At 43.4% G+C, this 14,315-nt stretch overlaps 1 protein-coding gene across 5 annotated transcripts in view; it reads right to left on the bottom strand.

The window, feature by feature from the left end:
* The window catches only part of mid2 (midline 2), a 176,486-nt gene that overhangs the window by 21,368 nt on the left and 140,803 nt on the right, over window positions 1–14,315 (bottom strand). For 3 of the 5 annotated variants that reach the window (XM_056440108.1, XM_056440107.1, XM_056440109.1), the window contains 5 exons: window positions 12,427–12,534; window positions 8,370–8,518; window positions 7,337–7,464; window positions 6,881–7,024; window positions 761–922 (listed from right to left, as the gene is read on the bottom strand). In XM_056440108.1, the coding sequence (XP_056296083.1) occupies window positions 761–922; window positions 6,881–7,024; window positions 7,337–7,464; window positions 8,370–8,518; window positions 12,427–12,534 (691 nt within the window). The remainder of the gene's footprint in view (window positions 1–760; window positions 923–6,880; window positions 7,025–7,336; window positions 7,465–8,369; window positions 8,519–12,426; window positions 12,535–14,315) is intronic. The other 2 variants (XM_056440110.1, XM_056440111.1) reach the window with 1 other exon arrangement.

Here is a 14,315-nt window from a genome sequence, read left to right as displayed (position 1 = left end):
GTGTAGGTTCCAATAATAATAATAATAATAAGCTCTTATATGCTCTGTTTGATTTAGTACATTTCTTAGCACATCATGAATGCGCCCAACGTCTTGACACTGACCCTTTCTTACATCATGTGACACAATTCTCTTCATAAAGTCGTTAAGTCTCCATAAAAAAAGTGGAAAAGAGATCATATGTATTTTCCAGGGGGAGTTAGAACAAAGCTCAATGCACACAGTAAGTACAATAATTTCAAAAAAATCTAAACAAGTGGAGGTGATATTTATTGTCTGAAACACAGGTGGACATCATAACAGTATTCTGGAAAGATTAAAGGCTAAAACTATATAATAGGTTATTTTCCTACACAAGCGTGATGGCTTACACAACCTGATAAATAATGTTTAATAAACCAAGTCAATCTAGGTTGTGCTTCCCTTGTGTAAAAAAGAAAATCTGATCTCGACCATCTGTCACTTTCATGACTAAAAATAATTGTTTCAATATGATACATTTCTAAAAAATAACACTTATTTACCTCCAGACAAATCATTTCGGGAAGCTCTCGTGCAGTGAATGTTGGAATGAGTGTCCGTGACAGAAATCAGTCGAACACCACAGACGGTGTTTAATTTTCCATAGTTTACAATTGAAGTTAGTCGTAATTCTGCTACTTATCCATTTGTAAACTAGAGACAGCCGCCCTGAGGAAAGCTTTCATGATGGCCTGCGAGTTATGTTGCGCACACGAAACAGACATGAGCCTCCACTTACTGTTGGTCTTGAGGCGGGCGGGCTCACTGTTGCGGCTTCCTGCCTGGTTGATCGCCTTGACAAAGAAAATATAACGGGTGCCGCTCTGCAAGCCGTGCACCGTGTAGTGATTCTGCTTGATGTTGGGTACGATCATCCAGCTGTCTGCCGAGTTGTACAGACCTGGCAGGTCCACAGAAAAACACAAGGACACACATAGCATGAGTTCATGTTGATGTTTCGGGGGTAAATCCTGCTGAGAAGCTTTTCAGTCATTTTCAAAAGAAAAAAACCCTTATTTTCCCCCAACAGAATCTGACCATAGCAGTTTGTTATTTTTTCTCAGAACATCAAGTGAGTCATCAGACAGCAAGAGGCTCGGAAACCACACAGTTAGCGATGCCATGCAACATTTATGTGGACGCACTGATCTACCCCGTTACCTTTCCGTCAGGTTTATCACGGCGTGCTCTCTTGGGGTGATATTGTTTGCACACTAAGCTGGATATATAACCCATTAGGAACACGGCATCTCCACAACATGACCGAATGTCTGCTGGTAAGCGCCTGAGGGCAATTAGCCTCAATGTTCAACTGTATGAAAACATGAGCGAAACCAACGTAACCCAGTTAGTGGGCGCTTTGATTCAGAGCGGCTGCAGCAGAGGGGGAGTAAAGGTTGGGCTAGCTCTGCAGCAGCCTGCCTCTAAACACAACGTTTTCAGTCTCTCAGCTGCAGCCGACAGTGAAGGATGAAAAATAAATCTCAGCTCCGAGCTGAGGAGAGGCTCGACGACAACGGGGGGCTCTTCATGACCTTCTCGAGAAGGCCGTGCTTTTTTAAAGTACTATTTGTCCCATCTTGAAGCTGAAACACATGGTGAGAGGTGTTCATTGAGGATGACGGAGTTGGAACATTTTACAGTTACGCCGGTGCTGCACCTTGATGTGTGAAAAAAAAAGCGTGGCGTGAAATGAGCCGCTGTCTGTGCCTTGGCTGTGTTTGCACAGGCTCTCATGAGAGAGAGGACAGGTGAATGGTTCAGGCCCTCATCTCCTTGTTTAACGGGTTTGTGAAACAACACAGATACAAATGAATGATTATTAATTCCACTGTGAGCTTCACAAACCGTATCAGAAATAGTGCCGTGTTGGGACAGAAATGATGTTCTTTGAGCAGACAGTGAACGCCGGCCTCGACAGTTCTTCCACCCACAACACTTTGAACACATAACATTTTTTCTCTCTCACAAAACCACACAAAGCACAATATAGCACTACAGCTGGAGTTAACGTTCGTAGAGTTGGAGGTAGAATCCCTTTCCTCGTCTCATCTTTCTCCCCCTCTGCAAAATCCTGAGAGGGAGCGTGCTCTCAGGGCCACGCCTGCCTTGTCCCTTCTGGTGAGGACGGCGTGTGAATTATTGAACAAGATGGCAACAGCATGCATAAGTAATATCCGAGAGTCTGCTTGTAAATATAAATAATTCACAGGACGCAAATAAGGCCTTTAAAAGTGAGGCGGCTTTAAGAATGCATGAGGGGAGGGGACTGTTATAGTTAAAGTGAAGGCTGTGTCTCTACACGTATGCCGACTTCCACAAGCTTTCCTCAGACAAAGACAACCACGTACAGGGCTTTCTTTCATCTTCCTCCAAGATGAGAGAGAAAGGAAAACAGAGGGCATTTTAGAGCAGCTCTTTTACACCTCACATCGACACAATCCGTTTTGTATCCAGAGATGGCCAGCAGATTCATCTGCATTGTATTTTAGGCTCTCACACAAAAAACAAGAATGTCGTTCTACTGGGACAGCTGTCCCTTTTTGTGAAAACTGTGCCTCCCCTCACACCTGTCATTTTAGCCACTTCTTGTAGAAATTAAGTATGCTCCAATGTTATTTGCGCTTTCAAAAAGAGATACAGGGGAAAGACGAGGGTGAAGGACTTCACGCTGCTTTCATTTTTAACGCTTTTGATCTGCGTAGCACCTCTCTTTTTTTGCAAAATCAAATTCGGTCAGAACACAGCGATACTGCGACTGCTACTTCTACCTCTGAAAAGGGCTTTTTGACACTAACCGAGTGCTGCTGCTACGGAGAGAACTGTGACTTTAAAGTGTGGTGGAGCAGGAACTGAATGTGTCATTGTAAAAAAGAAAGAAAGAAGAAAAGATAAAGGAACCGGGGAAACAGATCAGCTTGTGTCTTGCATCCAGATATCTTGTGTGAGTGTGTGCATGTACAGTATCGTGTGTGTGTGTGTGTCTGTGGACAAGAAGGGAACAGAAACACACGGTGTCCTCGGCCAGCAGGAGGTTTGTCATTGATGAAGTGATGTAGAGTTCACGGTTACTGTATGTGTGTGTGTCCGTATGGGTAAGCAAGTGTGTTGGTGGGGGTGTGTGTGGGGGGGGGGGCTGCATATTATTATGTATTGTATGTGTGCATAAGGAACATATTGTGTGTGTGTGTGTGTGTCAGCAGCTGCGCATGAATACAAGGTTTCACAAGTTTCCTCTGCAAAGACTGAACCCTTATCCACATCACATCAAACTATCCCACAAAGATGGATCCAGCTGTTCCTCCCTGTGGAGAAACTTTGAGCTTTCCTAACGCCCACTGGGCCGCTGCTCTCACCTGTGATAATCATGTTATCACTTCACCACAGGCCAGTGCAAATGAATACACATGAAAGACACCAGCAGGCAGAGGTATTGCTGAGGAGACTGAAGAAGTTTGGCATGGATTCAGTCATCCTCACCAATTTCTACAGATGCACAATAGAAAGCATCCTGACTGGGTGCATCACAGTGTGGTATGGGAGCTGCACAGCCAAGGACCGCAAGGCCCTACGCAGTGTGGTCAGGACTGCGGAGCTCATCATTGGTAGGGAGCTCCCAGCCCTGCAGGACACATACCACACGATGCCTCAGGAAGACTGGCAGGATCCTAAAGGACGGCCATCATCCAGCCTTCAGACTGTTCACCCCGCTGCCTTCTGGAAGGCGGTACCGTAGTATCCGGTTTCGCACACAGAGACTGGAGAACAGTTTCTTCCCGAGAGCCATCAGGCTGCTAAATGGACATTGATACACTATCGACACTTTTGCACTCGTCACTTTACATACACTGTCACTTTCCTTGTACTTACACTTACATACTGTCTCTTACACGACAAATACATACTTATCAGAATGATTGCACTACCTGCTACTCCCATTTGTCTGTAGTTTAGTTTATTATATGTTACTATATGTTATATGTATATTTGTAGTATTAGTACTTGTACAGAGTGTATGTCATGTTATGTTATGTTTGCTATGTTATGCTATGGTAGTTGTTGTGTGGTGCCTTGTCCTAAGAATTTCAGTGCCCAGTCTGACCCTGTGTCATTCTGTGCATCTGACAATAAAAGACTTTTAACTTGTAACTTGTATTGCAACTGCGGTTAGCAGGCCTCTCGGAAAAACCTGAACATTGGCAATAGGAACTGGAAAAGAGAGGTTGAGGTCATACGGTGGAGCGAACGGGGCTATTGACGTCTACTGGTCCAGAATCAGCTCAGCGACGCAGGAAAACGGACACGTATGGAGCGTGCTAGCTTTGTTAGCTTATAGGACCAGGAGGAGAGGCATGAATAGAAAATAAAGTGGCCGTAGAGCAATGAACAATGGTGCTGTGGATGTAAAGTGGGAAGCCTTTTCACCTGTAGAATATCTAAAGTTATTTTTGAAAACGTTTTTTTGGAGTGGATGTACAGAATAAGTGGATATGTGGGGATGTTGGCTGGCAGATAAATAAATGAGTCAACAACACTAGACACTGCCACTTGCTCAGGGCCAGAGGTAGCAGCTACAGTACACTATTACAGAGCAGACGTCTTTACTTGCAGTCATATTTGTTTTTTTGACGCAGCTTACTTTTCTCCACGGTATTTGGTTCTAACTGGCTGATTCTATTTTCGGCTGCTGTGCTTGGATGACCCTGCAGAGGCAGGGTTCACAAGCCCTGCCGCCTCATGGGAGAGCCAAGGCTGAGGTTGATGGCGCTTAGGTGCGATCAGTTAGCCACGCAAAGTTTGAGAAAAATGCTTTGGAAAAAACTCAAGCAGTGTGCCAGGCTAAATGGCTTTCTCTCTTTCTCAGTTTCTCCTGTGAATCTCTGAGGACTTTGTGGCAGCTCAGTGCTGAATATCTGAGTCACTCTGAGTCACAGCTGAAATGTATCCTGATGTTTCAAATGGCTCGGGCACTTGAGATGCATGGTGAGATGGAGAAATGTCGGGCTACACAGAAAGGAGAGGAGAAGAGACGATGAAAGGATTAAAGTGGAGAGGCTCAGGCACGGTTATGTACATTAATCATACCCTCCTCATGTCAGGAAGTGGTATTTCTCAGCTGCCCTCTATAATCATTATCCACTCGGATTCTCACCTGTTCCTTCCTTCCACTCCTCCTCCCCTGTGACATTTATTTCCCTTAATTTATGTACATGTGATATACAATCAGCTCTAAGAGCAAATGGGGCCAAGATTTTTGGTCAATATATAATTCATGTGCAGGAATATTACAAGTTTGAATTCATTTAAAGAAATTAAAACCCCTGACTACAGAGATCATTGAATGAATGTGTAGTACCTTTACACCATTTCCCCAACTGGAGAAAAAATGTCATCAAATTGTGCAGGACTGCTCATCCATAACTCATACAACATAGAAATATGCATTAAAGCACAACTATGTGTGGTAGGTTTGACCGTAACCCATGAATTTAGTTATTTAGGACACTGGAGTTATGAGCCAAAACAATCAGGGCTGATCTGACAGATGCATGTTAGAGATATTGAATCCACATGTCTGCCCTGAAAACTCCTAACGTGCTCCTATAATTACAATGATTGCAGCTCAAATGTTGCAGCTCTATATGGTGCAGCTCTATTTGGTGCAGCTTTAAGTATGCAACAAGAGAAGCATCGGCAGACACTTACCATGGCATTGTTAAATAAGGATTGGACGAGGACAAAGCACTGATTTTACATTCTTACATTTTTCTGGAGACTTTTCACAACGCTTGAACAAAAAAACAGAAACTAAATAGCAAATCTTTTCAAAGCATCCCCTCATGAATATGTACGGCATGTCCTATTTTTGTATTCTTGATAACTCGGCTCTATCTCTCTATAAATATAAAGCATAGAACAAAGAATAAAGTTAGATAGAAAATCTAGGTTATGTACCACAGTTTGTATAAAATGTGAAAGTTATGAAAATAAGACTGAGCCATCCTCAAAGTGATTTGGTGCTCCAGCTCCACTCTTCTTCGTGGCAGAAAGATCGGTGCACACAAATTAAATCTTAAAGTAGAACGCTTCTTTTAGATTTAATCTGTCAGAAGAACCTGTCTTCAATGAACTTGCTGATCGGCAGTAACAATTACATGATGTACATTGATGAATGCTATAATGTAGCACAATTGCACCACAAATAAGAAAGAGTCGAAAAGTCAGAAAACAGACTAATGTCAGTTTAAATCCTACAAAAATGTGCTTATATTAGTCATCATAAGCTACTGGCCTCCCACAACAAGTGAAGCTTGAGACCAAAACCCCTGAGTGAGATTGTGTTTTATTTGTAAGAGGAAGATTGTGTTGTTTCCTCTGTCAAAAGTTACACAATCTCACTTTAAAAGCTCTTCAAATCTTTATTGGATAAAAGCACTCTTGATGCTTAAAACACTCTGTATGCCTGAGAGATCCGTTGATCTCTAACCTCTGAAGTTACCATGCAGGTATTTTGCTCTGATGATATCGAAGAAGCCTTCATATTCGAGGCTTTCCAAAGGCAACTGGATGGGAGTATTCTTTTGAACGCTCTAAATAGTCAGTTTGACATTAAAATGAATGACTTCCTTCGTAAACAACATCAAAAGCAAATCAAAGATTTCTGCCAATTTTCCAATTCTATGTCAAATTAAACTGTTACGATATTTGAACACAGGTCAACAGAATATTTGATCCTGTTTGGCCAACCCTTGATTAAATAAATCTAATTTTCTTGGCTCAGGTAATGAGTCCATGTGATCTGCTGGACAGATCTCTTTTTCTTTGATACCAGACTTGTGTGTATGTGCACGAGACTCACTGATGAAATTGGTCTGGCCGGTGTAGATGGTGTACTGCAGCTCGTAGGAAGTGACGCTGAACTCGTCCTCGGACGTCCAGTGAACAGTGATGGTGTCATGGGAGGCGGTGCACAGCTCCTCTCTGATTGATGGCGGGGTGGGAACTACACAATGAGGAAAGAACAGCATGATTCATAGTAAAGCAAAATATATAAATTGTCACAATAATAGTGGTTATAATCTGCATTAATACAGATGTAATTTTTCGAGAGATGAGTCACCCCAGGATTAGTATGAAGTTAAGTGCACCGGAGTAGAAACGAAAATGTCAAATATAGAAATATAATAAGTAAGAACTGCTGAAAATAGTTATAAATATGTTGAGATAAAAAAAACATTTTAGCTGTGTATGCATCCACGTACTAAAGGTTAATACTGCATGTGTCATTCGTAGACCAGACTGACGCAGATCTTACCTGTGAGGTAATCTAGTCCCTCCAGAATCTTCTTCTCTCGAGAAAAGTCAAGGGCAAAGTTGTCAAACGCATCATTCAGGTTGACGTCAGGAATGAGCACCTGGGAGGAGGCTGTCGCCATGGCAACCCTACAGTAAGGTCAAGACATGGGAGCGAGGACAGGAAATGTCATGGGGACAGGGGAGAGGTGAGGGAGCAGAGGGGACGAGCAGGAGAAGATGAAAGGTGATGTAGAGGGGAATAAATGTGAGAGGGGAAGGAGGCGAGGTGACAAGAGGGGAGAGGTGGCAGACAGCAGTGGTTTGTGAGAAACAAAACAAAAAAAGGGATGGAGGGATATAAATAAAAACATTAAATACAAAATAGAAACTATGTACAAATATGTACAGCATCAAACAGAAGTGTCTACAACCAGCCCCGTCATAAACGAGCCAGAGATCCATCAAAACCCAAACCAGACGCACATTGACACACTGACTGCATGGTCTGTGCAGCTGTGTGGAAACTTGTGTCTACTTGTGTTCGGCGCGCCTGGGATCCGTCTGTGGCCGGCCAGCCTGAACCACAGAGCTGAGTCTCTGAGACTTCTGTTCCTCAGAGAAGAGAAACCAGCCGGTCAATAAAGCGCCCAGCCAAGCGCTGGAAAAGAATACGGGCCAAATATAAAGATGCTACGCGAGTTACAGATTTTGCACAGAGCTTTGCTTGTGTGAGAGAATTTGTGAGAACGCTTCCAGAAGGTGTCACAGAAGTATGCAGGTGGAAAGAGACATCGCATAGCTGGCCACTTAAAAGACAGACGATTCTCACCAGAGGCCTGGCATTGATCGCGGGAGCTAAAGAGGCTGATATCATGCAGATGTCATGGAAACAAAAAGGCCAACTCATTGTAGGGCTCATGTTTGTGTCTTACCACTGCTTTTATTCCTGTGTGCCTTGTCTTTAGTGTATTTCTAAGTCGCCTGTTGATGTGCATATGAACAGGTCTCTCACCGGTAATAGTAGGTGTGTGTGTGTGTGTGTTGTAACCCACCTTTCAGCTACATTTCGGGCAGTCTGGAGGAAGCGGGCGTGGTCATTCTCCTTCAGGCTCTGTTCGGCTTGTGTGACGAGGGCACTGGAGCGCTCCAGACACTGGCGACAGTTTGCAATCTGCTGAGCCAATTTACGCAGTTTCATCACCTGGAACAAAAACACAAATACACACCATGTTGCTTTGTTTTACAACACACCTGTTATAATCATTTGTTCAATCAATCTGTTTTGGTGACCGGGCGGTTGGTCTCTATATGAGGCATTCATCATTGTGACACCAATCCATAAATATGTTCTTGTACTTCCAGAACGTATGAAGAAGCTTTTATGCCCAATTGCTCTATAATACTGAAGTCTGAAGTGGTAGCAGCACCTGAGATGAGATGACACCTACTAGGTGTAACCAACACGTTGCCATATTGCAGGCTATTGATTTAGCTGAACTTTTATTACAACGCAAACCCTCTGCAGACATTTTGGATAGATATTGAATGTGTTGGATACTATCTTGTCAGAATAATGTTTAAATTATGTGCAGTTCATTTAACATGAAAAAACACTGAGCTGCATCACAGCGTACGTGAGAAACTGAGAGGAGAAAAGAAATAGAGAAAAACATTTAACACATCTCATAATTTCTATATCACCTTTTGACGGCCGTCATACCCTCAATAATACACCTCCAGATTCCATTAGCAGAATACTCTTTTTTATCTGATATAATACATGCAAAAGCAAAATGCTGAGAAAAAGATTTATAAAATGGATTGGAAACAACTTTGAATCCACAAAAAAACCCACCAAGGATGAGGTCACCCGTCCGTCTCTTTATACACAAACATAAACACACATGTTATGTTCTGAGTATCGAACGAGCATGAAGAAGCCTATGTGTGTTTGTTTGAATAAGAGTCATCCATTTATCTCCATGAAGGCTCATATCCTGATTCCTCAAATGAACTTAGCTTGATGAAGCTCTCCCTCAGGCTGCGTGTGCGCCTGCAGACTGAGAATTGAACAGCAGCCTCTGTTTGCAGAGCCAAGCAGCAACGATGGTTTCATAAAACCTTATTGAAATGTTACATGGCAAACGATAAGGTAAAGTCACTTTAGTGTCTGGAGAGTATACGTTCAGTCAGAGCTCACAACTTGAATCTCTGAACACGAGTTCAATGAAAAAGAGCAGAAACATAAAATGACGAGTGCCCTTAAAGAATGTCATTAATATTTTTAGAAAAAAATATTTGCTTGCAGGGCTTGAATTATTCAAATAAGAAATATAAAAAAATCACACACACACACACACACACACACACACACACACACACACACACACACACACACACACACACACACACACACACACACACACACACACACACACACACACACACACACACACACACACACACACACACACACACACACACACACACACACACACAGGGTGGCAATCGGTTAAGAGCTTATCATCCAAAGCTCTCAGAAACTCTGCTGCTGCTCTGCCGTCTCTCTGAGCAACTTAATGGATTTTTCAATTGACGTCTTCGCTGCTCGTCCAAGTCCAGCCTCACCCGTGGTCACTCAAATCAACATTTGAGCTGGTTGTTGTCCGCGAGTTTAATGATTGGGTTTTTATTCGGCAACACGTGTCACAGAGATGATTACTCCCTCTTTCTCTTTGTCTCTTGGAGTAATGGACAATATGGCAGGGCTCTTTATGTGTGTGTGTGTGTCTCACTAAAAAAGTTTTAAATGTGTCTAATCACAGCTTAAATGTTGCGACAGTGTAACATTTTCTACAAACTATTGCTCAAAGTAGTTTTCAGGCATCCTGCTTATGGCGGGAGGCTGCATGTGAACAGCAGTCAGTCTCATGCTTTGAGCAGCTGGCCATCGATCACAACCTCCAGCCCCAGAGGGTTGTGGTGTCATCACATCGTCACGCTCCCACTGCCATTCCTTTTGAGACATGGCAGTAGTAATAGGCAGAGCCTCAAAGGGTTAATTATTGTTTTATTAATTCAAACAAATGCCTGTTATACTAATAACATCAGTTTTTAGAAAACCCCAAAGAGATTTGAGTTGTTAATCCTTAAGGCTCTAGAGGAGTTCAAATAGTTTTCCGGATGGGAAACAGAGAAGGGTGGAGGACAAGCAGCGTCACATGATAAAGACACTCTTGCACACACCAGGACATCGAAGAGTGTGTGCTTTGTTTGGGCACGGAGAGATTCGGCTGCTCAGGGAGCACCTTGCACAGCTCTGCTCACCACGATCACGCCTGCATAATCCTGTTATTTGGTGGCTGAACACTTCCCTTTGCAACACCGTTCTGAACTTAAGAAACAAACAATGTTTTTTGTTTGGGGAAATGTAAAAAACAACTTAAGTTTAGTTGACCTGAGTGTCTCCTCTCCTCCCCACAGCCGGGCAGACTTCCCTTCTAACACATCAATGGTTATTTCACACCAGGGGTATTTCATTCATCTTATTTGGCCCATCGTATGCCCATTTTTCCACAAGTTGATATGGTTCCTTGGGGTCTTAATGAAATGTTTGTAACATATTTTGGTCAAAATACCACAAGAATCATTTCAAACAGCACCCTTTTTACCCTGTCAAAAACACCTCCCCACAGATTAAGCTGTTTTGAGTGCCTGTTCCTTTAAATGCTAATGAGCCAGCTCCCCCGTCCTCCCCGAGATGCGCTCGCCTAGCTGCTGCCTGCCCAGCTAGCCATTACCTTTGTAGAAATATGGCTACTGCAGATGAAGATAGCGTCGTGCAACCATATCGTTTTGAACCAGAGTCAGACCCTGAACAAGAAGAGGCTCCCGAACAAGTTCGAGAAGTTAGGGCTCAACAGGACGTTTCTGAATGGTAAGTTAACTTTGTCACTTCTACATTTTTTGTTTGTTTGTACATTGGCTAATCGTTGTATTTGCTGACTTATTTGATGACTCATGTCTGTAATATGAACACAACTTTACCTGCAAAGTTGTGGTGGGGGGCGGTCCAAGGCCATGTAGCCAGACTCCCTACATGGGCGTGCTTCAAAATCTACGTAGACGTTGGTGGTGATCCCATTGGACGCACTCAAGCATATCGTTTCTGACATAGAGGAACCACAACAAGCCGCGTGAGTTGTTTTTTCCCCAGCGTTTTTATGTTGGGAGACATGCCAGATACCCAAATTAACGTATAGAAGCACTAAAAAAGTGGAATTCTCATAATATGTCCCCTTTAAACAACCTCAAATATTAACACATTGTCTGCTGACATCAATGAAGCGTTCTTCTCGTGTTTTATGTGCACTTCCCTCTCTCCTCCGTCTCTTACGTATCACTCCTTCTACTAGACAGACTGTCAGGAGAACAAGCCTTGCTCTTTGTCGGCTGTCACTAAGGACACACTGACACATTTGCTTCCCCCCAATGCGCGCGCACACAGACACACACACTTCCATCTTTGTATTCAGTGTTTGACAATCTTTCATCTTTCAACAAAACTCTTTTGCTCTTTCAGAGGATCTTCCAAAAGCACTTAAAACCTCACCTGTGGGACGGTGATATTTAGAGTTTGCCTCTTTCCTGAAACCCTTAGTACTTAAAGGGCAACACACCACCCATAAACACGTGTCCACAAACACATACAAATACACACACACACACACACACACCGTCCAACCGAAAGTTCACGTCAGTCTTCGCTGCCATCTCATATTATTTCATGCGTCCATGTGATGTGTGTTTGGGTAAACAAGTCGGCTTCAACTAAAGAAGCAGCTTGAAAAAAACCTCTGAGAGACTCTTGTTCATTCGCGAATATACGTACTCTGAAGGAGACAATGTAAACTCAATAACATCGCACTATTCTAAATCTAAAACTGCAATACAATGTATTACATTAATTAAGTCTTCATTCTCCTTTATGTCGATGTAGCTTAAACTTACTGAAACCACACATCATCATAATTACAGACAACTTTAATTATTCCCGTTGTCGAGCCAAAAACTGAAAAAAAGTGTAAAGACATCCTGGGAATATGTTACCTTGGATTCTTTGATCTTCACAGCGATGACCTGTTTTCTCTGGCGGATGATCTCCACCAGCTCATCACACTCCTCCACCAGCTTGGCTTCATGCATGGCCGTGTTCACCTGGAGACAGAGGCAGGTACACATGTGAACGTCGTGCTTCTTCCTCTGGGTTTGGACACATGTTTGGATAAGCAGCCATGACCACATGCAGAGAACATCATTTGTTTTTTCAGTCTCTTCATGCGAACAAGATGTGCTCCTGGATTACAACTAAATGACTTAATCAATAGATTAGTGATTTCCAGGATCTTTAATTGTACCCTGATCCAGGGATCCTTGGAATGCATCCAGTAGGTTGCCTCACAGTCATCCATCTAATGGACATCGAAGGTGATAAAACACTTCAGAAAATAATTTGTCATCCTCTGAAATGTTCTGTTTCTTGCTGCTGGATTTACATAATGTATTGTTCTCGTATGACATAATACCATCTCATTGTACGAAAACATGTTTATTTCACTCATTATGAACAAGAAATGAGTTGAGGATTGTTGTACTATTTGACTGGTCATTAAAAAAAGCTCCAAGAAAACGGTCTGTGCAGACACTCATTAATTCACTGACAGATTTTGCCGCTTTAATAGATTCTTTGATTATTTCAGGACCAAAATTGCCAAGGCAACTCATCATCAGTTCACTATCTCAGACTAACACTTAATGAAAAGCAAGCAACTTCAGGGGGGGGAGGGGTATCTGCACTGCAGTAGCTTAACTGCTGAGGGTCATGTTGGCTGTGGTTGCCGGTTCACCAGCAGACTTATTGTTACGGTCAGCAGACACAACTCCTGAGTTAGAAGCCAGATCTGTCCTCTGATGAGATAGAAACGTATCTCTGCACGTCACACAGACAGAAACCTTGTCGCTGCAAGAGCTGTGCATAACTCAGCGTAACTGTACACGACTGTGGCGACAGGAGTCACCATCCATTTGTCTGAAGGAGCCAATTCAGAGAAATCCAGGACTTACTCCAGTCAGAACACACTCCACAAGCCAGCACGATGACTGTGGGGCGCTTTCACTCAAACTGGCAGCTCCAGAAGTACCCAGAGATGAGATGAGGAGGAGGAGTTCCTCTAACAAATCAAATGGGGGCTGACCATAAACAACGGCCTTAAGGCAACCAACATAAAACAACAGGAAAGCACTGGTGAATGTTTTCTGCAGCGCACTGACAGAGTCCTGCTGAGCCGGCACACATTATTAGGGTTGGGTACCGGAAACCGGTGCCAATATGGTACCGGTTCCAATACAACCGGTATTACCCGGACCGAAACGCAACGCACATTTCGGTGCTTCTTTCCGGTGCCTGAGCCTATTGAAATTGAAAAAAACTATTGTTGTGAACTTCTCTGGTGACTCCGCCCTGTCAGCAGGTTGCGAGCCTCTCATATTTAAGTTTGAGAGCGGAGGCTGCGCCGTGTGTGACTAGTGAACCCGTGTGGAGCACACCAGCGTCAGGCTGGGCGCGACGGGGAGACCGTCACCGGTCCCCCTGAACACGTGGAGACCGATGATGACGAGCAGCCTGAACTCAGATTAGTACCGTAACGTTGACTGCAAGTCTTGCATTCATAAAAGTAGCCCAAGAAATAATAAATTAGCCATTATAACCATGCTTAAGCTAGCTCGTAGCTAACACGAGCTACGAGCTACGAGCGTGACAGTCTGCTAGCAGATGTGTTGATGTACAGCGATCCCGGCTGTATACCCGGTGTTACCGGGAATATAATGACGGAGGAATAAAGACCGTGGGGCATCACTTTGTTTCAGTGTAACTCTCGCTGTCAGAAGCAAAACTTTATCTGTCACGTGTCATCTTCAGTCCCTCTGATTGGTTGTTC

Source organism: Pseudoliparis swirei, chromosome 19, assembly GCF_029220125.1.
Source record: "Pseudoliparis swirei isolate HS2019 ecotype Mariana Trench chromosome 19, NWPU_hadal_v1, whole genome shotgun sequence".
In the NCBI taxonomy this organism is placed as follows: domain Eukaryota; kingdom Metazoa; phylum Chordata; class Actinopteri; order Perciformes; family Liparidae; genus Pseudoliparis; species Pseudoliparis swirei.
This window is presented reverse-complemented; position numbering and strand designations above follow the sequence as displayed.